The sequence below is a fragment of the Haliotis rubra genome, unplaced genomic scaffold (genome assembly GCF_003918875.1).
Source record: "Haliotis rubra isolate DU_JTF1 unplaced genomic scaffold, ASM391887v1 Scf271, whole genome shotgun sequence".
NCBI classification, from domain to species: domain Eukaryota; kingdom Metazoa; phylum Mollusca; class Gastropoda; order Lepetellida; family Haliotidae; genus Haliotis; species Haliotis rubra.
This window is the reverse complement of record NW_025766792.1, coordinates 510,524-536,917: the sequence shown is the minus strand read 5'-3', so window position 1 is coordinate 536,917 and position 26,394 is coordinate 510,524. Positions and strand designations below refer to the sequence as shown.

At 43.5% G+C, this 26,394-nt stretch overlaps 1 protein-coding gene across 1 annotated transcript in view; it reads right to left on the bottom strand.

Annotated features, from left to right (window-relative positions):
- The window catches only part of LOC124280667 (chloride channel protein 2-like), a 46,964-nt gene that overhangs the window by 2,551 nt on the left and 18,019 nt on the right, over positions 1-26,394 (bottom strand). Inside the window, 20 exon segments of the mRNA XM_046716658.1 lie at positions 64-168; positions 1,156-1,197; positions 1,571-1,609; positions 2,288-2,367; positions 2,476-2,608; positions 3,421-3,683; positions 4,712-4,845; positions 5,834-5,949; positions 7,421-7,518; positions 10,221-10,331; positions 10,856-10,925; positions 11,654-11,806; positions 12,275-12,359; positions 15,014-15,115; positions 17,091-17,175; positions 18,482-18,607; positions 19,212-19,290; positions 19,861-19,938; positions 22,419-22,552; positions 24,199-24,327. Of these exon segments, the coding sequence (XP_046572614.1) occupies positions 64-168; positions 1,156-1,197; positions 1,571-1,609; positions 2,288-2,367; positions 2,476-2,608; positions 3,421-3,683; positions 4,712-4,845; positions 5,834-5,949; positions 7,421-7,518; positions 10,221-10,331; positions 10,856-10,925; positions 11,654-11,806; positions 12,275-12,359; positions 15,014-15,115; positions 17,091-17,175; positions 18,482-18,607; positions 19,212-19,290; positions 19,861-19,938; positions 22,419-22,552; positions 24,199-24,327 (2,162 nt within the window).

Here is a 26,394-nt window from a genome sequence, read left to right as displayed (position 1 = left end):
CCTCTCTACCAGCTGGAAGGGGGCGGGGTCTATTTGTACGCCCTCCCACTGTACTTCTCTTACCTTATGCAGGGAGGTCCTCTCTACCAGCTGGAAGGGGGCGGGGTCTATTTGTACGCCCTCCCACTGTATGCCTTGAAGTAGCTGTGACTGTTCCCATGCCTCTTGCTGTCAATAAATAAACAACATTCCACTGAAAAATCAAATGAGCCTTCAGTTTTGTTTGTTGTGGTTTAAATCTGGATGACACAACCTAGTGATTGACATAGTGAGCATCCATCTAAGCATTTGGAATATGATGTCGTGCATCAACCACGTCGGCAAGCCTGAACACCCAATCCTGTTAAACAACTTAAAAGCCACTTCCCCAATCTACCACATACACCATTAAAACAAACTGAGTCAGTATGATTAAATTTGAGCATTGATCCATCAAATATGGTCTTCATACAATGTACCCACATGAGGATTCAAACCCAGACCTTGGGTGTGCCAAGCACTACTTTACCACTGGGCTACCCTGATGCCCGTCATGATAGAGATTGAAAACCTGCCTGACATAGCCGTTCACAAAATCCTACAAGTAAAATACCTTACCAATACCTTGATCATGATACTGGCCAATAATATAGCATGTTTCAGTATCAGACAGTCCACATGCAACACAGCAAATAAAACATTGTGGGAGATTTGCATACACAGTGTAAAACGTTTACAGGCAGAGACAATGCAAATAATATCATGGTACATTACCACATATCAAATGGCTGGGCAATCATAGAGTTGAAGTTCATTTAAACTTTATCTGCAGAACATGTCTGGTTTGGACAAGGGAATCGTACACAATGGAAGCTTATATACCAAAATAGTTCTTGGAAAAGTTATTCTGAATGAAATTCTATCTGCTTCCAAGCTATCATTCCCCTGATGAAGGAGTCAGAATATACTCCGAAATGTCGTGTTCCTAATATTCCAATTTACGAATATTTTCCCCTTTCATGTGCATCACTTCTTAATGACATTCAAAGGAATTTGTAAGTGTGAGGCTTCAAAAATACTTTATGGTCACCACTGGTAGAATTGTAGCCTTTAGACTTTCATTTTCACCCCCCAAACAAGAAGACAGAGGTCATCCTGGCTGGAGAATAATCTTACCTCTTCTTGGGGCAGGTTTTTCACCTTCATGGGCTCTGGGGGCTAAAATTGGAAAAACAAAATACAACCACTCAAGCATGCTGCAGGGTGGACTAGCAGGCTACATCTCAACTGAGGTCAACACTACCAAGCAACAACTGGTGATAAAAATGGATTATGAAAAACATGACATACTAGCAGGCTACATCTCAACTGGACGATCAAACTGAACGATGATTAAAAACTAGCAAGCAACAACTGGTGATAAGACTGGATTATTAAAAACTGAGGATAGAAACATGTACTAGCAAGCCACAACTGGTGATAATCCAAAAACATAGGACACTGACATCACTGCCATCAATGCCATGAATCCAGGCAGAGTAAATCATTCAGGCACGTCACACTTTGTAACAACATGTAGAGTCTAACTTACCAGCTTGACCTTCTTACACAGACTGTGAAGACTGCCCTTCTGGAAATAAATTCAAATCACTTAGACACAAAGGTATAGTGGTGCTTCACAGGAATTGGTTCACGCTCAAGTGTAGACAACAGATCAGCAGGTCTACTGCCTTCCACGGAACACAGAGCCAGAATGGACAAGAGAGAGAATCTCAGATTACAATTTATATTCAGCAGATCCTGGCAGCTAAGGGAGGCAACTGTGAGAAAGTCATAGGAGTTATAAATGCCTAATGTTGCATCAACAATTGCAGGGTGAAGTGAGTGAGTTTAATTTTTTGCCACTTTTAGCAACATTCCAGCAATATCACAGCGTGGGACACCAGGAATGGGCTTCACACATTGTACACATATGGGGAATTGAACCCCGGTGTTTTTAGCAGGCCAAGCGAATGTTTTAACCATTAGGTTACCCCACCTCTCTGCGGTGGGTGGAAATGAGGTGAGGTGAGGTGAAGTGATGTGCAGGAATGTGAGGTGAGGTGAGGTGGGTGAGGCGAGGTGGAGTGGATGGGAATGAGGTGAGGTGAGGTGAGGTTTGATATTGATGATTATTGCAACCCATGATGAAGTGGCCATGTATCATGCTCCTGTACTTGTTCTGCGGACATGTCAACCATGTCAACATTCTAGTCCCAAACATCATGATGTACATTATGTAAACAAACAGATTCTCCTGTTTACTGACCTGTATTGTAAATGGTCTGTCTTCAACAATACTTTCTTTTCTTTGATTGGCAAGTTTTCTGTAAAATTTATTAACATCACCTGAAATAGACAAACAGGTGACAGTCAAACAGCTACAAACAGTAGTGAAGTTCAGTTCCGGGAAATAACATCGTAATGGTGAGTGGACACATGGCATGACAATCTCACCTTTGAGGTCCCCCGTGCTGGCTCTCCGCGGCAAGTCTTGAGACGAGGAAGACTTCTTCAGAATGGAGCGGAGAGGGCCTTGGTAAGTGTTGTAGTTGTCAGCACTGTGCATGTTGAGGGAGTCGTTGGAAGGCTGGCAAGAAAAACGCCAAAGCAGTTTTTATGATAAACGAAAGTACAGTTGAAAATACCACAGAAGTGCCTCTGAAGGTACATTTGACTGATCGGAAGGTCTTGGGTTCGATCTCCGACCGCATCATACCAAAAGACGTTACAATATGGTACTTGTTGGTCCCTGCCTGGCGCTCGGCATTAATGTCTGAGTGGGGTATTCCTGCTTCACTGCGGCATGGTATCTCAGTGGGCTAGCACTATAAAACCAGCTTAAGTCTGGGCTAGTACAAGCAGCCGCACATACATACACGTCGTCATATGAGTGAAATATTCTCAAGCACGACATAAAACCCAATTTCACCTCACCTCACATTTGACTGATTGGGATGTCAATCTAACAGATGTATTATCTGTTGTATAATTTTCCATGCTTCATGCATTACAAATCCTGCATTAATCAGGGTCTCACAACATGAGCCTTGGATCATAAAGATCATAAGTCAATGTTAAAATATGGTAACTGACGTTGTCTGGGGTAACACTGAAGAGGCTTGGAATGGCTAAGTCACCATAGCTGAGGTGATACCGTGGAAGAATTAACCAGTGAATGAATATTGCTGTTAATGAAAAGTTTACTTGTCCAAAACAAAATTAATCCAGACAGTCAGTGAAGGCTGGAGCAGCTTTTCACAAACCAACTGTACATGTACGCCACAAACTCTGATAACATGATCCATTAAAACTCCTAAAGTTCTTCTAGCCTTGGGAGACGTTTAACATTAACCAAACATACATCGCCAAGCAAGGGAGTGCCAACCTCCAACTGCTCACCACTGTCAGCATATTCATCTGGATGTCATTCCCGTTGGATGGAGGTACTGGTGGAGGGTCATCCACTTTGGTCACTACAAACCGAGGTCGAGGTGGGAGGTCTGCATCAGGTATGACGGCCAGGGAGGCCATTGATGGTGAGGAGCGACCGGACTCCAGGTCGTCCAGGGGGTCGGTGCTGTATGTCTGGTCGTAGCTGAGGTGAAGCAATAGCATCCGCTCAAGCTCATAGCGCTGTATGGAGCCCAGGAGCACCATGGAGTCTGGAGGAGGAGGGAGAGGGTACACGGATCATACTTACAACTACAGTCTACTACATTCTACTACAGTCAAGCACCGTTGTCTCGATATTCATGGTACCAAGAAAAAATAGCGGTTATCCGAACTTCGAGACATCATCACATATCACTATGAAAGAAAACAAAATGCTTCTCAGTATGTTTTGATTTGAAACTATAATCCGTTATCAGTAGTGTATAGTCGTAACAGTGAGTACTTCCTAATTAAATCCTTCTTAATCAATCCTAATAATAATATTAAATAACAAACAAGTGACAGCTTCAACTCAATTAGCCCTGATTAGTTTACATTACCGCATCCCTTTGATTCATGTCGCACTGTGTGTAAACGTCCTCAGTTCAGAGGGATACTTGCTCATGAAAGGTAGGTGAATATCGAGTTTCTTTGCAAATATCGAGTTAAAACTGTAATGTTGCTTGTTGGCACCATGAAATTATGTCTAGATATCCGAAATATCGAGACATCTGTACTGAGTTAAAAGAGCTTGAATAATGATATCCAGACAACCGAGATATCGAGTTATCAGAGTTCGACACAACGGTGTTTGACTGTACTTAGGTAGAGTAGGGATATAACTTAACTGGTGAGTCTCTTGAGGGTTTATAGCACACCTGGTCTGTAGTAGAGGAGGTATATAACTTAACTGGTAAGTCTCTGAAGGGTCGGTCTGTCATACAATAGGTATATAAGGAGGTATATAACACACCTAATCTGTAGTAGGGGAGGTATATAACTTAACTGGTAAGTCTCTAAAGGGTCGGTCTGTCGTACAATAGGTATATAAGGAGGTATAAAACACACCTGGTCTGTAGTAGAGGAGGTATATAACTTAACTGGTAAGTCTCTGAAGGGTCGGTCTGTCGTACAATAGGTATATAAGGAGGTATATAACACACCTAATCTGTAGTAGAGGAGGTATAAAACTTAACTGGTAAGTCTCTGAAGGGTCGGTCTGTCGTACAATAGGTATATAAGGAGGTATATAACACACCTGGGGAGTCCACAAGGGGGTAGCACCTGAAGAATGTGGTTGACATAAGTCGATGGAGATCACCGTAGGTGGAGTTGAAGGCAATGTAGCCGATGTCCTTCACCATAAAGTCCTCCACAAACACATTCCAGGTGCTGAAAGTAAGTACAGGCACTTATATGGTTGATAACCAAATAAAAACATGGAAGTGGGCAGTATTATCACGGTGGGTCAGCTTTGAGTGTGAAGAAAGTCAGACATTTACAACTTGTTGAAACCCACCAGCGTGGATACGTACTGACAGAAACATCTAGGGCTAACCACAATCATAGGTTCCTGGCAGGCTCAAGGGGTGCAACTCTTCACAGCTAACTGCCTCCAGAATATTTTTTATATCAGCAGATGATTCACTATAATAGTAATTTGGCATAAGATGAAAACTGCAGCTTACGAGGAAATATAACAGGTCCTTACAGACTTACATGAGTCTCAGACTAGCCGACTCATGTTGTTTTTTTCAAGATCAAGATGGTTTATTGTACATAAGGCCTCTGGCCCGTATACATTGTAATGACAGGCAAGGTATGGACATTGCAAACAGTGGAAAGCATCATAACATTGTGAAATTAGTTGACAGTGAATGTGTTAAAAACAGGCTAATATTACAAGGACAGATTCGTCTTTTGATGAATTCTTATAAGTGTTTCCCTTGTAGGGTGACCCCGATATTTCTGTGGAATGACTCTTATTATGCTCTGTACGTGACTCAGGTTCAAAATTAACATAAGCAACATACTTTCAGCCATGTTGACCACTCATTACATTCACGACATTAGAAAGTGGGGACGCTCTCTGTGAACATGAAACAACCTCAGATACTAGAGACTGGCATGATGCGAGAGTGAGTTGGGTTTTATGCTGCTTTTAGCAATATTCAAGCAATATTACGGTGGGGGACACCAGAAATGGGCTTCACACATTGTACCCATGTGGGGATTCGAACCCGGGCATTCGGCATGACGAGTGAACGCTTTAACCACTAGGCTACCCCACCGCCCCACTGGCATGATGATTTGGGTACGTTCTCCAACAAGGAACCCCCTATCGTGTCTACGTGGAAGAGTGTTAGATATTCCCCCGCACCTTGACTTGCTGGACACGATGTCTGGCAGGTACGGCAGTCTCTTCAGACGGATGATGCTGTCGTAGAAGGATGGCTCAAACAGGTTGGCCACAGCATTTGCAATCAGCACCGACAACTGAAACACAACACAGAGGTTACAGATTCCTCAACACAGCTGGAGGACTGACTGACTGAGTTTATATTTACGCTGCTTTTAGTAATATTCCAGCAATATCACGGCGGGGGACACCAGAAATGGGCTTCACACATTGTGCCCATGTGGGGAATCGGGTCTTCGGCGTGACGAGCCAACGCTTTAACCACTAGGCTACCCCACCGCCCCACAGCTGGAGGAAGTCTACTGGGGATGAACTTGTCACCACCGGACACAAGCAGCAATGTCACGTACAGTGAGACAGTTTAGTCTCACTCTAGTTGATCTACCTGTTTAATTTTTTTGTGAAAATGTTACATAATACTCACTACCAGGGATTTTAATAAGAATTGTAAACCAAAAGTCACCATGTTCTTTAATCTGATTGGTTGAAAACGTGATCGAATGGTATTCAATTACCGGAAATTGCAAGACTATTCGCTGCGTATTACTACTTACAAACATCACACACACCATTGTATTGTTGCGTTGTCAACAGTGGTGACGTCATTCAAATCATATTGTGACATAAAGTCGGAATGACGTCACAAATGAACCAGCTGAAACGGTCAGCTGATGACACTTCAATGCTGTACCTGTACTCGATGTCATTGTCAAGGAGTTCCGACAGTAAAACCCATGTGGGCCTTTTGGTTTACTTTTGTGTTCACAATGTCGATAAACATCATGTGGTGGCCAATTTCCGGGTGTTATTGAGTATTTGAAGCACTGGAATATTTCATTTGAAACCTCCGGCTTCAATTCCCATGCTTCAAATACTCAATAACACATGATGTTTATCTCCTAATGGGAATTTATAGCAGTTTGGACACAATACCACAAACATTGTCAAACTTTTGTGCTGGTAATTGAGCTATATTCACCAGAAGTATGTCATGATGAGTTTGATCTCAGAAAAGTCAGGTGTCATGGGGAAAGGTTTCATCTGCTGTGATCAGGGTCACCATTACCATCCAAAATTGACGAAACCAACACAATCAAATGACATCACTATTCTCTCTGCTTCAGAGTGAGTGAGTGAGTGAGTTTAATTTTACGCCATACTCAGCAATATTCCAGCTATATGGCATCGGTCTGTAAATAATCGTGCCTGCACCAGACTATCCAGTGATCAACGCAATTGGGAACCGATGACATGTGTCAACCAAGCCAGCGAGCCTGACCACCCGATCCCGTTAGTCGCCTCTTACAAGCATGGGTTATTACTGAAGATCAATATTCTAACCCGGGTCTTCATGGGTCTGTCTGCTTCAGAAGCTGGTCAGCTGCATTGTTTGACATTGAGGAAACTGGCTCACCGGTTAAACTGGACAGGCTGAGACACTGACATTCGACTCATGTTGACATATTTAATTATAAGAAACACTGGGATGAAAGTACCTGCATGTTAACCAGTATGACACACGGAATGTGGAACCGAGACTCAACTTACCACTGCAGGGAGCACATGGCTGATCTGCCCAGTCACCTCAAACACAATCACAGCTGTTGAAATTGTCCGTGTCACGCTGCCTGACAGCGACGCAGCCCCTGAATCAGAAATGAGTGGTAAAAATTGAAGAGAACTGAAAGTATGTGATTACAGTTTATGGCAGGATCCATAAGTAATGTCAAACAAATATTACATGATGTCTACAGTATGTTGTCTATTTATTTTCTTATCCTGCATTACATACAGCACAGTTCTCTCACTAACGAAATCCACACTGGCAATAAATGACGAACAAGATAGTGTCTTCAGCACCTCTTTTTGCCCAACATGGCCTCTGTGATGCCTGGCGGAGGAAGACATCCCACTTTACGTGGCCTCTGTGATGCCTGGCGGAGGAAGACATCCCACTTGACGTGGCCTCTGTGATGCCTGGTGGAGGAAGACATCCCACTTTACGTGGCCTCTGTGATGCCTGGCGGAGGAAGACGTCCCACTTTACGTGGCCTCTGTGATGCCTGGCGGAGGAGGAAGACATCCCACTTGGATGCGTGGCCTCTGTGATGCCTGGTGGAGGAAGACATCCCACTTTACGGGCCTCTGTGATGCCTGGTGGAGGAAGACATCCCACTTGTACGCGGGCCTCTGTGATGCCTGGTGGAGGAAGACATCCCACTTTACGTGGCCTCTGTGATGCCTGGTGGAGGAAGACATCCCACTTTACGTGGCCTCTGTGATGCCTGGTGGAGGAAGACATCCCACTTTACATGGCCTCTGTGATGCCTGGCGGAGGAAGACATCCCACTTTACGTGGCCTCTGTGATGCCTGGTGGAGGAAGACATCCCACTTTACATGTCTTCAAACACAACAACTGGACCAACTGCTGGCACAGAGCTGGATGCATTCCAGGAACAACTACTCTGTCTGTGGGGGACAGGCGATCCCATAGGTGGGACAGGCGACGATCCCATAGGTGGGACAGGCGATCCCATAGGTGGGACATAGGTGGGACAGGTGATCAGTAAGGACATCCCTGCATCTTGCCCCACCAGAATTCTGGATCCGACCCTGAGCGTATGTATGTGTACGTGCGTGTATACGTGCACACTCACAACTTCTGTTTGAGGACATCAAGTATAAGGGTGATATGAGAAGCCTTTAGGGGAATGCCACTGATGATAAGAAGTTGGCGTTCTATGGAATGACAACAGAAAAATATCCATCTATGTCCTCCCCGTATAGTCGGATTCTGATGACAGCATGGCTGATCCTGTCAACACACTTGTCTGCAGCACATACTAATGTCCTTTCAACTAGTTTACATTGGTAAGTGTATTTATCAAGTTAATCATGTGAAACATGCCACACTGCAAAACTGGAGTGTTACCTACCTACAACAGCGTAACCTCCAGGTACTATTTACCTACCTACAACAGCGTAACCTCCAGGTACTATTTACCTACCTCCAACAGCGTAACCTCCAGGTACTATTTACCTACCTCCAACAGCGTAACCTCCAGGTGCTATTTACCTACCTACAACAGCGTAACCTCCAGGTGCTATTTACCTACCTACAACAGCGTAACCTCCAGGTACTATTTACCTACCTACAACAGCGTAACCTCCAGGTACTATTTACCTACCTCCAACAGCGTAACCTCCAGGTACTATTTACCTACCTACAACAGCGTAACCTCCAGGTACTATTTACCTACCTACAACAGCTGTAACCTCCAGGTACTATTTACCTACCTACAACAGCGTAACCTCCAGGTACTATTTACCTACCTACAACAGCGTAACCTCCAGGTGCTATTTACCTACCTCCAACAGCGTAACCTCCAGGTACTATTTACCTACCTACAACAGCTGTAACCTCCAGGTACTATTTACCTACCTACAACAGCTGTAACCTCCAGGTACTATTTACCTACCTACAACAGTGTAACCTCCAGGTACTATTTACCTACCTACAACAGTGTAACCTCCAGGTACTATTTACCTACCTACAACAGCCGTGAACCTCCAGGTACTATTTACCTACCTACAACAGCTAACCTCCAGGTGCTATTTACCTACCTACAACAGCTGTAACCTCCAGGTACTATTTACCTACCTACAACAGCGAACCTCCAGGTACTATTTACCTACCTACAACAGCTGTAACCTCCAGGTACTATTTACCTACCTACAACAGCGTAACCTCCAGGTACTATTTACCTACCTACAACAGCTCCAGCAACCTCCAGGTGCTATTTACCTACCTACAACAGCGTAACCTCCAGGTACTATTTACCTACCTACAACAGCGTAACCTCCAGGTACTATTTACCTACCTCCAACAGCGTAACCTCCAGGTACTATTTACCTACCTCCAACAGCATAACCTCCAGGTACTATTTACCTACCTACAACAGCGTAACCTCCAGGTACTATTTACCTACCTACAACAGCGTAACCTCCAGGTACTATTTACCTACCTACAACAGCGTAACCTCCAGGTGCTATTTGCCTACCTACCTACAACAGCCGTGAACCTCCAGGTACTATTTACCTACCTCCAACAGCGTGCCTGAACCTCCAGGTGCTATTTACCTACCTACAACAGCGTAACCTCCAGGTACTATTTACCTACCTCCAACAGCGTAACCTCCAGGTACTATTTACCTACCTCCAACAGCGTAACCTCCAGGTACTATTTACCTACCTACAACAGTGTAACTTCCATACCTACAACAGCGTAACCTCCAGGTACTATTTACCTACCTCCAACAGCGTAACCTCCAGGTACTATTTACCTACCTACAACAGCGTAACCTCCAGGTACTATTTTCCTCAGCACATCTCCGGATTTGATGCCTCCGGGAAACCAGGCAGCCATACTTTCTCCCACCAGACGACCGAATGCGGCACCTAGACCACGGGAAGTGGAGTTATAATCCAGCAAAAACACACAGATGTTGTCATGCTTTCACAACACAACCACAAAGATGTTACTTCTCAGATTATCAAACACAACGTAGGTGACCAATATAAGCAAACACTGAACATGGTCGCCACACATGGTCCACCCAGCAAATACGTCCCAGAAAGAGGAGTCAAGGCAAGTACTGAAAGTATGTGTCAGTCTTAGAGGAGTGAGTGAGTGAGTGAGATTAGTTTTACGCTGCGCACAGCAATATTCCAGCTATATGGCGGCAATCTGTAAATAATCAAGTCAGGACCTGACAATCCACTGATCAACGGCATGAACATCGATATGCAAAACTGGGAACCAATGACATGTGTCAACCAAGTCAGCGAACCTGACCACCCGATCCCGTTAGTTGCCTCTTACGACAAGCATGGGTTATTGAAGATCAATATTCTAACCCGGACCTTCATGGGCCAGTCTTACAGGAATGACTATGTTTGAGGGTGATACATATTTCACTTACCTACAGTGAAGACTGGCACAAATATTCCTGCAGGAATGGGGAGAGTGTTTGAGAACACCCCCATCTGGAACTGAAAGCAGATCAGGACAGTTTTAGCAATGTTACATAAAGGTCAGGTTTGTGTCTTCAAGAAGAAATGCCATTCAGTCATGGCTATGGTAGCTGAGGATATCAAGAAACTTGCAAAACATCTGATTGATATCAATCAGCTATACCCTAAGGTAGAACAGGTATTAACATACAGTTAATCAAAATACATACTGAGTGAATGCTATCTAATGCCACAGTCAGCCATACTTGACACACGTAAAGTCTGAACCAGGTCACCCAGTGGCTGAAAGCATGAACAACAATCCATGGCTAGGTCACGACGACACACAATCAGCTAGACCACCTGATGCCTGTTGTCTCATCATGTACCTGGTTGTCCATGAAATCTCCACAAGGCTACTCACAAATTGTTTCGGGGACTGACTAAGTTTGGTTTTACACCGCTTTTAGCAATATTCCAGCAACATCACGGCAGGGGACACCAGAAATGGGCTTCACACATTGTACCCATGTGGGGATTCGAACCCGGGTCTTCGGCGTGACGAGCCAACGCTTTAACCATTAGGCTACCCCACCGCCCAATTGTTTCGGGGAAGTGAGGCTTGTAACATATGACTGACTCTAATGTTCCAAGTGAATCATTCATGGGACCCAGAATATTCTGTGGAGCTTGTCATGACATCCATACTACGGTCATACTCTCCATACTGCGGTGTCCCGCTGGAGGTGTTTGATGTCAGTACTCACTGTCATGATGATGAAGAGCACCAGAGTGACGTAGATGTTGGTCTGTGGGTGGCGCCAGTGCTGCAGGATGGCTTCATCGTCCAAGTCCTCCGCCTGCCCCGTTGTCCAGGTGATGTTGCTGAACAACTCGTTGATTGCTTGACGATTGGTCAGCTGCACAGTAGATATAAACATGTATTAACCATATTCCTATATGAACACAGACCGGTTTGCTGGACCAAGGTAGTCCTACATTACATGGATCTTAGCAATATGTACACCCCATAGATGAACATCTGACGGACAAGATAATTGATCCGCAGGATCTCTATGTTTATTTTAGGAATTACCTACACACTTTGAGGTTCATATTTATACAGCCTGGAATTATTGCAAAAAGGCTTTGGAAGTGTTACCTGTTATCAGTGTCTGTTTAACATGATACACTCAATTATGATTATCGAATAGAAAGACATCAAAATGAAATTATATGATGTATATATAAAAGAAACAGAATCAGATATTTCATAGTCGGCTGGCAACTGAAACCTGAGGAACACTGATGAGGTGAGGTGAGGTGAACCACTACACCACAGAGGCGGTCGAACACTGATGACATAGATGAGATAACCAAGAACTCACGTGTCCAGCGAAGAACTGACCGAGGCCTGGAGGGAATGTCAGAGATGAGATCACCAGAGCCACCAGCCCCGGGTAGATAAATCGACTGTGGACAGAGGAATCGGGTGTCACGGCAGATACAAAAAAAACACGAGTGACAAAATACAAGTGACAGTAAGAATTTTCAAATTACAAGTGAGTGAGGGAGTGAGAGGGTTTGGTTTAATGCTAGTTTAATTTGACCTGTAATTTATTTTGAGTTCTGACGAGAGTCCTAGATGTTAACCACTTTGGTAAAACCCTAGATGATGGTGCTGACAAATCTAGACATCTAATCTGGCTGAAACTGGTCACCTTGTCTACACATGCTACATGGATATTTAACACATAAAAAGGTGGCCTCAATTAATGGTTTTCAAAACTAAGGTCAGTCTTTGTGATTTGACTTGAGCTGAAGCAATTGACAGAATAGAAAAATGTATAAAAAAAAGTATAGAGATCTGATGTTTTGTTGGACAGACTGAACAAACGTTCATTTGAACTCTGCTGACTCACACACTGTGAGTGCTTCAAAGGAAGTCAAACCAACAAGGACAACAAATGTAAACTATGGATAGATGACAACAGATGACAACTACAGATGAGTCACCACCATTAACACAACACTTACACACTGACATGACCCTAGGGCCTGTTAATCACGCAGTCAAATCTGCAGGTTTCAAATAAAACCCCTTCAGTCAACATATTGTTATTCATGACCTCCCTGCCACAATCAAAGTGTCCAACAGCCCCAGGCAGTATCTACTTCATCACAGAGTACACTTGTAGCTGTCCGTAACCATAACAACAGCTGTACAAATAACACACAGCCTCAAGGGATGTAAACTGTAAAAACAATATTTGCTCTGAACATGTAGAACATGTAGAACATGTATAACATGGCATTCAACATGGTTCTACCTGCAGGCCTGGAGCAGTGAACTAGATACAATGGAAGATCAGTGAATCTACACAAGGGGAGAGGGCCTCATTGTATCTGTTCTGTGTATTGTGCATTGTGTTCTTAGTGACATTTGCATAGTCAGTGGGGTTTGGGCAATATTCCAGAACTCAGTTGGGACACCTTGGTTTAACACTGTGCCATTCTGGGGATAATGACTTGGGCTAAGTCAGTGTGTGGCATAACCACTAGGTTATGTTAACTGCCTTATCATATCCCAGAACATGTGATGAGCAGGTGTCCCAGAACACATGATCCACAGACACAGGTGTCTCAGAACAGGATTCACAGACACAGGTGTCACAGGACATGATTCACAGATACAGGTGTCCCAAAACATGCGATGCATTGACACAGGTGTCCCAGAACATGTGATGCACACACAGGTGTCCTAGAACATCTGATGCACAGACACAGGTGTCCCAGAACATCTGATGCACGGACACAAGTGTCCCAGAACATCTGATGCACAGACCCAGGTGTCCCAGAACATGTGATACACACACAGGTGTCCCAAAACATATGATTCACAGACCCAGGTGTCCCAGAACATGCGATGCACAGACACAGGTGTCCCAGAACATGATACACAGACACAGGTGTCCCAGAATATGTGATGGATGGACACAGGTGTCCAGAGCACGTGATACACAGACAGGTGTCCCAGAACATGATTCACAGATACAGGTGTCTGAGAAGATGTGATGCATGGACACAGGTGTCCCAGAACATGTGATACACACACAGGTGTCCCAAAACATATGATTCACAGACACAGGTGTCACAGAACATGTGATGCACAGACACAGGTGTCACAGAATATGTGATGCACAGACTCAGGTGTACCTGAACATGGGATACACAGACACAGGTGTCCCAAAACATATGATTCACAGACACAAGTGTCACAGAACATATGATTCACAGACACAAGTGTCACAGAACATATGTTTCACAGACCCAGGTGTCACAGAACATGTGATGCACAGACACAGGTGTCCTAGAACATCTGATGCACAGACACAGGTGTCACAGAACATGATTCACAGACACAGGTGTCCCAGAACATATGATACAGAGACACAGGTGTCCCATAACATGTGATGCACAGACACAGGTGTCTCAGAACATGTGATGCACAGACACAGGTGTCCCAGAATATGTGATGCATGGACACAGGTGTCCAGAGCATGTGATACACAGACAGGTGTCCCAGAACATGATTCACAGACACAGGTGTCCCAGAACATGTGATGCACAGACAAAGGTGTCCTAGAACATGATGCACAGACATAGGTGTCTCAGAACATGTGATGTATGGACACAGGTGTCCCAGAACATGTCATACACAGACAGTTGTCCCAAAACACGGAATACACAGACACAGGTTTCCCAGAACATATGATTCACAAACACAGGTGTCCAGAACATGTGATGCACAGACACAGGTGTCCCAGAACATGTGATGCACAGACACAGGTGTCCCAGAACATGTGATGCACAGGACACAGGTGTCCCAGAACATGTGATGCACGGACACAGGTGTCCCGAACATGATACACAGACACAGGTGTCCCCGAACACGTGATACACAGACACAAGTGTCCCAGAACATGTGATGCACAGACACCCAACACATGAGGCACAGGGAGGCAGTTCAAGTTTACACTAAACATAATTATTTTATAAGAATACAGTTCAAACCTAAAGAAAAATAGTACCTCTAGCAATGTCGAAGCAGAATGACAAGCACTTACTTTTTCTGTAAAAATAAAGATATTCTCTTATGTCTTCTCATCAATAAGATTATCTTTCTGTGCATTAAAATAAACAATGCGCCTCCGAATCCACAGGCAACTCTGAAATACAGAAGAAGAATATGAACTGCAGAATCATCAAGTTTGAACTATGCTCTGGTGAAAATCAAACACTGACATCAATACAATGTTACAAGGCTACATAGCTCTTACCAGCAGTAACACATAATGTGTTTATGTTCTTTGATACTACAAATGTGTCTTTATAGAGTGCCAGCATCAAGACATGTTGTGACGCATGAAGATCTGGGTAAAAATTGGTCTTCAACAACCCACGCTTGTCATTAGAGACAACTGATGGGATCGCATGGGCAGGCTTGCTGACTTGAACGACACATGTCATCATATCCCAGTTGATGCTCATGCTGTTGATCACTGGATTGTCTCATCCAGAATCGATTATTTACAGACCGCCGCCACATGGCTGGAATATTGCTGAGTGTGGCATTAAACAACAAACACACAAAATACATGTTGTGCAAGCTCAAAGTGCCAGTCAGTTCATGATATATTATCTTGCCTCACACATAAATGTCGTTTTCTGATAGGCTGAGCTCTCTTCCATTATTTTCAATGTACCCCGCTTACAAGCGAGTAACATTTTCTATGTACCCAGCTGGGAATGCCCAACTCATTTGCTACTTCGTAGTAGCAATTCTTTATCTCGAATTATATTGAATCACGTATGATGTACGGAAATTACTGATGTTTTACGAATGCAAATCGATGGAAGGGAGATAAACTCTAAATTTGTTTTTCTTGTCGTCTTATCGTCTGGTACTATGATCTGATACCCGTGCTTTGAACAGTTCAGAATTACCATTGAGGTGTTCAGTAAGATAAATACACTGTTCACTGGTCCCTCTGCGGCATGGTACCTCAGTGGGCTAGCACTATAAAACCAGCTTAAGTCTGGGCTAGTACAAGCAGCCGCACATACACATACACACGCATGCACGTCGTCATATGAGCGAAATATTCTCAAGCACGACGTAAAATCCAATTTCACCTCACCTCACCATGTTCAAATCTGCTATCACCTCATCTGAAACTGATCATTATAAGTTGTTCACTGGTCTGGAGGGGGACATGGGTTGATGTACCCTCGATGTTTGTTTATGTTCCCCTAAAAGAAGCTCAGGGAACATAAACAAACATCGAGGGTAAATCAACCCATGTCCCCCTCCAGACCAGTGAACAACTTATAATGATCAGTTTCAGATGAGGTGATAGCAGATTTGAACATGGTGAGGTGAGGTGAAATTGGATTTTACGTCGTGCTTGAGAATATTTCGCTCATATGACGATCGCATGCATGTGTGTGTATGTACCATGCTGCTTGTACTAGCCCAGACTTAAGCTGGTTTTATAGTGCTAACCCACTGAGGTACCATGCCGCAGTGAAGCATGAATACCCCACTCAGACACATTATACTGACTCCAAGCCGACCAGTCCTTGTTGTACCCATTAATGCCGAGCGCCAGGCAGGGACCAACAAGTACCATATTTTAACGTCTTTTGGTATGACGCGGTCGGGGATCGAACCCGCGACCTTCCGCTCTCCGGGTGGACGCTCTAACCACTACACCATGGAGGCGGTCGATTTGAACATGGCTTCAACTGAACATGATTTATACACAGAGGTAGTTTGTTTCATAATTCTGGCATGGCAACAGAGATTTCATGCCATAATTTGCCATAGTTTGTAATGTGTGAATGATCAGAGTGAGTGAGTGAGTTTAGTTTTACACCACTTTTAGCAATATTCCAGCAATATCACGGCGGGGGACACCAGAAATGGACTTCACACATTGCATCCATGTGGGGAATGGAACCCCGGATCTTCGGCGTGACGAGCCAACGCTTTAACCACTAGGATACCCCACCGCCCTGAATGATCACAGACATGGACTTTCCATGCAGTGACCTCTGATGTTTGTACTTGTCCTGTAGACTGCCCACATAAAGCAACGTGTCTAAATAAACTGTAATGAGTCCACCACAATGGCCACCTACCCTATTGCAGCAAAAGCAATCAACTCCAACGCATCAAAAGGAAACTCTGTACGTAAACTAGTCCTGAAAACGGCAGTAATTGTTTCTGAAAAGAAAAACATTATGATGACTTTTAAGGATAATCCAATAATTATATATCAAACAAGTGTTTGCCACTGATATGGCAATGTCCCCCGCCGCTAAAGAATGGAATATCTATATTTACTACTTTTTATTTTTTGGTCACATGCAAGATGCCTGAAATGGTGTCTGCATAATCACCCAATGTAGGCTGTCAACATACTTGAAAACATTAGGTGCAATGGTTTATGAGATATCGCATTTAAATAAGTTTGAAAAGTGGTCAAAGTGTCATGGTGACCTTAAAGATAAGGTCAAGGTCACCAAAATCAACTGGTGTCTGCGTAATCCCCCAATGTAGGCTGCCACCAAATTTGAAGATATTGGATACCACAGTCCATGAGATATCACTTTATCAAGAGTTTGAAAAGTGGTCAGTGTCATGGTGACCTTGAGGATATGGTCAAGGTCACCAAAATCCACTGGTGTCTGGGTAATCCCCCAATGTAGACTGTCACCAAATTTGAAGACATTGGAAACAACAGTTCATGAGATATGGCGTTAAGAAGACTTTGAAAAGTGGTCAAAGTGTCGTGGTGACCTTAATGATAAGGTCAAGGTCACCAAAATCAACTGGTGTCTGCGTAATCCCCCAATGTAGGCTGTCACCAATTTGAAGACATTGGGTACAACAGTCCATGAGATATCGCGTTAACAAAAAACGGCGGACGGACAGACACTGCTGAATACATAGTCCTCCATTCCGCGTTAGGGCGGGTGACAACAAAACAACTTCAGGGTAATATGTACTTTGATTTTACCATTCCTGTCCACTGATGAGGGATAAAGCAGAAATGATGGTGAATGAGGTCTAGACACTGTATCAAATGGTGTATCCTGACATGCGCAAATCTCAGCAAAGTCAGATCTGTTACTCAGATTTGATACCTGACCTTATCAAGATTTGACAATCAACCACAAGAAGCCTGGCCAGATGTAGCAGAGTGACTTTCATGTACAAAATTAGAAGGATGGAAGAAAGTAAGTGAGTGAGTATGGTTTTATGCCACTATTAGCAATATTCCAGCAATATCACAGCAGGGGACACCAGAAATGGGCTTCACATACTGTCAACATGTGTGGAAACAAACCCGGGTCTTCAGTAAGACAAGCAAATGCTTTAACCACTAGGCTACCCCACCGCCCCTCAAAGAGATGTCCAGGGTTTAAATAGTAATATTCATCTTCAATGACTATTGTCCGGAAGGGAGGATTTCTGGTGAAGTGTTTCACGGAGCCTAGTGTAACCAGATAGATGGATCCCTCCTCACCTTCATCTTTGAACCACAGAGCTAGCAGCCGGAACACGAGGGCTCCACAGACGGCCGAGAAGAATCAGCGCCAGTAGTTCCTCACGGCGAAATAGGTCGCTGTTACTTCAATACTGAACAGCACACCTGTCGAAACAGATCTAAACTGTATACATCCAGTTTCAGGTCCAAAGGAATATCTTTAAGAGAACAACTTACTAACAACTGTTACAGGTATTTGTCTGGGATCTTCAGGCAGGTAAATCAGCTTGGTAAGTTGTGAAAAACAACAACTTAACTCTGAGACATTTCAGCACTCAATTTCTCATAAAATGAATCTTGAAGTTTTTATTGTTACAGAAAGAGCAATTTTATGAACAGTGATTCAATATACCTTCAACTTGGCCTATGAGGGAGTGAGTTTAGTTTTACGCCACACTCAGCAATATTCCAGCTATATGGCGGTGGTCTGAAATAATCGAGTCTGGACCAGACAATCCAGTGATCAACAGCATGAGCATTGATCTACACAACTGGGAACCGATGACACGTGTCAACCAAGTCAGCAAGCCTGACCACCCGATCCCGTTAGTCGCCTCTTGCGACAAGCATGGGTTACTGAAGATCAATTCTAACACATATCTCGGCCTTTGAGAAAGCCTGTCTGTCACTTAATAATGGCTGATTAAATCTCTCTATTGTGTGTCAGCTCCTCCTTTACTTCAACTCATGTTCATCCCGACACGCTTACCTCCGATGGGGGCAGCGAAGGTTCCTGCCACACCCACAGCACACGCTGCAGCCAACATCTCCGACCGCCGAGATTCATTCTGAAAATATGAACACACATGAATACTGCAAGCACAGGGAATTCATGGAGCGTCTTACCTCCATTTGTCTTAGTTGTCAAACACACCAGACAAAATAGCTGCATCAACTTGTGCAAGAAGTTGACATGTCAACCCAAAGTAAAATCTTTTAAACAAAAAGCATATTTATCATTGTATATCTTAAAAGTTTGAAATGAATTCTTATGAACATGAAATATTGCATATCATAATTCATTAATAAACACAGTAAGATTTATAATTCAATCTAACACAATCCATATTTGCTGATATATCATTGTTTGATCTATCAGGGGTGGAAATAACTTTAAAATTGATAGTGTACTCCGGTACAGTGGCACATGAAATGTCACTTGCCCTGATAACTTTTCCACTATACCGACCGTTTTCCTGCTGATTTTTTAAATAAACAACATAATTAACATTGGAAAGTCAACTGGACACCGGTACAGTGTGATATACAAATTTGCTTGCCCGACAGAAAAAAACACTGGACTCAGACGTCGGGCAATGGGTTATTTCCACCCCTGTCTATATACAAGTTCCACGTACCTCAAATATCCCTCTGAAGGAGAGAATCATTTTACTGAGTAGAGTGGCCACAATACTGGCTATATGGACAAAGGGACCCTGAAAAGAGAAAGACAGTTATCATCTTGTACTAATAACTATCTGTTGGCTTCTATACAGAGAGTTTACATGGAGTCCAAGTTCCATGTAGCCAGACTTGATGCTACACTCTAGATTTCATGTTTTGAATCTATCCAATGTCAGTGTTGAGAACTTGGTTGAATGTGATCTCATAGTGTTGAGAACTTGGTGGAATGTGATCTCATACAGTGTTGAGAACTTGGTGGAATGTGATCTCATACAGTGTTGAGAACTTGATGGAATGTGATCTCATACAGTGTTGAGAACTTGATGGAATGTGATCTCATACAGTGTTGAGAACTTGGTGGAATGTGATCTCATACAGTGTTGAGAACTTGGTGGAATGTGATCTCATACAGTGTTGAGAACTTGGTGGAATGTGATCTCATACAGTGTTGAGAACTTGGTGGAATGTGATCTCATACAGTGTTGACAACATGGTGGAATGTGATCTCATACAGTGTTGACAACTTGGTTGAATGTGATCTCATAGTGTTGAGAACTTGGTGGAATGTGATCTCATACAGTGTTGATAACTTGGTGGAATGTGATCTCATACAGTGTTGAGAACTTGGTGGAATGTGATCTCATACAGTGTTGAGAACTTGATGGAATGTGATCTCATACAGTGTTGAGAACTTGATGGAATGTGATCTCATACAGTGTTGAGAACTTGGTGGAATGTGATCTCATACAGTGTTGACAACTTGGTGGAATGTGATCTCATACAGTGTTGAGAACTTGGTGGAATGTCTCATACAGTGTTGACAACTTGGTGGAATGTGATCAGTGTTGACAACTTGGTGGAATGTGATACAGTGTTGACAACTTGGTGGAATGTGATCTCATACAGTGTTGATCTCATACAGTGTTGAAACTTGGTGGAATGTGATCTCATACAGTGTTGAGAACTTGGTGGAATGTGATCTCATACAGTGTTGAGAACTTGGTGGAATGTGATCTCATACAGTGTTGACAACTTGGTGGAATGTGATCTCATACAGTGTTGACAACTTGGTGGAATGTGATCTCATACAGTGTTGACAACTTGGTGGAATGTGATCTCATACAGTGGTCTTGAACTATCCAGCCTTGGAGTCGTGTTCTGTGCTTTCTGTTCTGTGAAGCAGCAGTGATGTAATATTTCAGATCATATGGGAGACGGTAGCCTGTCAGGATAACAACATTAAGTTCTGATCAGAGCAGGGATAGAGAACTATGTTTACCTGATCAGGTCAAATGTTGATTTTTGGCAATATATTCTTGGTAGGGATCTGAAAGTTATTGCGTTCTTGTGCATTCATAAATGAGTGAGTGAGTGAGTGAGTGAGTGAGTGAGTGAGTGAGTGAGTGAGTGAGTGAGTGAGTGAGTGAGTGAGTGAGTGAGTGAGTGAGTGAGTGAGTGAGTGAGTGAGTGAGTGAGTGAGTGAGTGAGTGAGTGAGTGAGTGAGTGCGGTTTTACGCCGCTTTTAGCAATATTCCAGCAACACAGCAGGGGACACCAAGAATGGGCTTTACACTTTTTACCCATGTGGGGTATTGAACCTGGGCCTTCGGTGTGATGAGTGAACACTTTAAACACTAGGCTATCCCACAGCTCCCACGCATAAAGGAGGAAATATAACATATTACGCATATATAAATATAATTTATTATGGATAGTGGACAGACAATCAAGCCATGCTGGCAATGGCTGAGAGGAAAGCTCGTAAGTGGATGAGAGCTGATGAAAACGGTCTCCATTATCGTGCCACTGCTTCTGAAGAAGACCTGATCAGAGGTAGGGAGAGGTAGACTGACTGACTGACTGAATTTTGGTTTTACGCCGCTTTTAGCAATATTCCAGCAACATCACGGCGGGGACACCAGAAATGGGCTTCACAAATTGTACCCATGTGGGGATTCAAACCCGGGTCTTCGGCATGACGAGCCAACGCTTTAACCACTGGGCTACCCCACGGCCCCGGGATAGGTAGAACCCATGTCCCTCAATATGTCAGCTAACTACCTACCGGTACCTTCGTTAACATTCAATCTTCATAGCAACTGCCATCATCCTATCACTATCTTTGTTTTGAAGACGATCTCAAAGTTACGGTGTGATAACATATCCAAATTTGTACTGAACTGATAAAACCATTTGTCATATTTATTTCCACAAACACAGGAAAGAACTATTTTCTGCCTGGGGTGTGGGCATTTGGATTACGCATGAGAACAGGGTTTACCTCAAAACTAGTTCAGACACAGTTCGCAGTAAAAAGGGCATCTGATGACAAGATTAAACTGTATAATGACAGCCGACATATGGCTATGATTGCGTTGGAGTATTCGATCAAATTATCGTGATTAGTTATCATACCCCTGAGTACCCAGGGTGCTCAATACAGCATCACTGACTTAGTCTTGGCCTTAGTTTAACCTACAGATCATCATCTCACTGTCTCCAATATACTCACCTCCTTCCCCAGTGGCAGAGTGCTGCCCAGTGATGAACACAGGCCTATAACTTTGGCAATCAATGTTCGAAATGTGAGGTATTCTTTAAGTACCACTCCTCTCAATATAGTCTTCATCTCGGGAATACCAGACCCTACAGCCAGAAAATAAGGTTTTAAAACCAATAGAAAATCAAGACAAAACAACATGGAACAAGACATTTCACAGAACACAGAACAAGCATTTCAGACTACACACAGCAAGGCATTTCTCAAAACAAGCATTTCAGACTACACACAGCAAGGCATTTCTCAAAACAAGGCATTCACACAAAACAAGCATTTCAGACTACACACAGCAAGGCATTTCTCAAAACAAGGCATTCACACAAAACAAGCATTTCAGACTACACGCAGCAAGGCATTTCTTAAAACAAAGCATTCACACAAAACAAGCATTTCAGACTACACCCAGCAAGGCTTTTCTCAAAACAAGCATTTCAGACTACACACAGCAAGGCATTTCTGAAAACAAAGCATTCACACAAAACAAGCATTTCAGACTACATGCAGCAAGGCTTTTCTCAAAACAAGCATTTCAGACTACACGCAGCAAGGCATTTCTTAAAACAAAGCATTCACACAAAACAAGCATTTCAGACTACACCCAGCAAGGCTTTTCTCAAAACAAGCATTTCAGACTACACGCAGCAAGGCATTTCTTAAAACAAAGCATTCACACAAAACAAGCATTTCAGACTACACCCAGCAAGGCTTTTCTCAAAACAAGCATTTCAGACTACACACAGCAAGGCATTTCTCAAAACAAGGCATTCACACAAAACAAGCATTTCAGACTACATGCAGCAAGGCATTTCTCAAAACAAGCATTTCAGACAACACAACAAGGCATTTCTCAAAACAAGCATTTCAGACTACACCCAGCAAGGCATTTCTCAAAACAAGCATTTCAGACTACACACAGCAAGGCATTTCTCAAAACAAGGCATAAAAAAAACCCACAAAAAAGTCATTTCACACAGAACAAGGAATTTCACACAAAAACAAAACAATGCATTTCACATATGAAAATAACACTTTTCACTCAGAACAAGCCATTCACACAAAACAAAGCATTTCAGACAACACTGAACAAGGCATTTCGCACAGAAACAAATCAATGCATTTCAGATACAAAACTGATGGTCCTTTTACAAGAAATGAGGAATCCACAAAAAATGCATAATTTCACAGAACACTAAATACAAGACATCACTGGCATCCTAGTATGTAAAGATGTGTAGAAACAGTTAGACACAACCTTCAAACAGAGCCAGGTATAAGTAATTAAATAGCTGTGTTCACATTGGCAGCAAACATAACTCTTAGAGTGAGTGAGTAAGTGAGTATGGTTCTATGCCGCTTTTAGCAATATTCCAGCAATATCTCTATGGGGACACCAAAAATGGGCTTCACACATTGTACCCATGTGGGGAATCGAACCCGGGTCTTCGGCATGAAGAGTGAATGCTTTAACCACTTGGCTACCGCACCGCAGGCATAACTCTTAGAGTGGATGTGATCTGACAGACTTAAACTGTAGAGCTTGTTGTCCTAGGTATCATCCCTACGTAAAGAGCTACAAGAAGCAGACACCAACAAGTTAGGAAGTAAGATATGGGTTAGATAACACCAGGTGTTCACACATAAGGCACTTAAACACCTTAGTGAAGCATTTCTCTGCCTTGCAATCTCCATTTACAGTAGTATGTTGAATATAGATAACAAATTATTTCCTTACCCACAGCTTGAGGTGAGACGAGGTGTGTGAAGCCCGTGGCAAATAAAATAAAAAGCACAGAGTAGGAGATCCATGCGAAGTATTGCAGTGCGATGGAGAACTCCAGCTCCTTGTAGAGCCAGAACTTGGCTGAAACATACACAGGACAAACATCACGGGAGGCTCTAAACATCATGGAAGGCTCTAAACATCATGGAGGGCTCTAAACATCACAGCAGGCTCTAAACATCATGGAGGGCTCTAAACATCATGGAGGGCTCTAAACATCATGGAAGGCTCTAAACATCATGGAGGGCTCTAAACATCATGGAAGGCTCTAAACATCATGGAAGGCTCTAATGGGAGGCTCAAACGATCATGGGAGACTCTAAAGATCATGGGAGGCTCTAAAGATCATGGGAGGCTCTAAAGATCATGGGAGGCTCTAAAGATCATGGGAGGCTCTAAAGATCATGGGAGGCTCTAAAGATCATGGGAGGCTCTAAAGATCATGGGAGGCTCTAAAGATCATGGGAGGCTCTAAAGATCATGGGAGGCTCTAAAGATCATGGGAGGCTCTAAAGATCATGGGAGGCTCTAAAGATCATGGGAGGCTCTAAAGATCATGGGAGGCTCTAAAGATCATGGGAGGCTCTAAAGATCATGGGAGGCTCTAAAGATCATGGGAGGCTCTAATGGGAGGCTCTAATCATCATGGGAGGCTCTAAACATCACGGGGGAGGCTCTAAGGCTCTAAACATCATGGGAGGCTCTAAACATCATGGAGGCTCTAAACATCATGGGGGCTCTAAACATCATGAGGCTCTAAACATCATGGGAGGCTCTAAACATCATGGGAGGCCCTAAACATCATGGGAGGCTCTAAACATCATGGGAGGCTCTAAACATCATGGGAGGCTCTAAACATCATGGGAGGCTCTAAACATCATGGGAGGCTCTAAACATCATGGGAGGCTCTAAACATCATGGGAGGCTCTAAACATCATGGGAGGCCCTAAACATCATGGGAGGCTCTAAACATCATGGGAGGCTCTAAACATCATGGGAGGCTCTAAACATCATGGGAGGCTCTAAACATCATGGGAGGCTCTAAACATCATGGGAGGCCATCATGGGAGGCTCTAAACATCATGGGAGGCTCTAAACATCATGGGAGGCTCTAAACATCATGGGAGGCTCTAAACATCATGGGAGGCTCCTAAACATCATGGGAGGCTCTAAACATGGGGAGGCTCTAAACATCATGGGAGGCTCTAAACATCATGGGAGGCCCTAAACATCATGGGACGCTTCTAAACATCATGGGAGGCTCATGGGAGGCTCTAAACATCATGGGAGGCCCTAAACATCATGGGGGGCTCTAAACATCATGGGAGGCCCTAAACACATCATGGGGGCTCTAAACATCATGGGAGGCTCTAACATGGGAGGCTCTAAACATCATGGGAGGCTCTAAACATCATGGGAGGCTCTAAACATCATGGGAGGCTCTAAACATCATGGGAGGCTCTAAACATCATGGGAGGCTCTAAACATCATGGGAGGCCCTAAACACCATGGGAGGCTCTAAACATCATGGGAGGCCCTAAACACCATGGGGAGGCCCTAAATCATCATGGGAGGCTCTAAACATCATGGGAGGCTCTAAACATCATGGGAGGCTCTAAACATCATGGGAGGCTCTAAACATCATGGGAGGCTCTAAACATCATGGGAGGCTCTAATGGAAGGCTCTAAACATCATGGAAGGCTCTAAACATCATGGGAGGCTCTAAACATCATGGGAGGCTCTAATCATCATGGGAGGCTCTAAACATCATGGGAGGCTCTAAACATCATGGGAGGCTCTAAACATCATGGAAGGCTCTAAACATCATGGAAGGCTCTAAACATCATGGGAGGCTCTAAACATCATGGGAGGCTCTAAACATCATGGGAGGCTCTAAACACCATGGGAGGCTCTAAACATCATAGGAAGCTCTAATCATCATGGAAGGCTCTAAACATCATAGGAGGCTCTAAACGTCATGGGAGGCTCATGGGAGCAAACTGAACAGTCACAAACATCTGACGTCTCTTTACGACAGTGCCACATCTCATTGTCAAGTTTGTAAAAAACCTTAGCTGTTAATTCCGTGTTCTATGTTTCCATTAAGGATATCACTGAAACAAAGGTCAATTAGTCAGTAGTAGCAG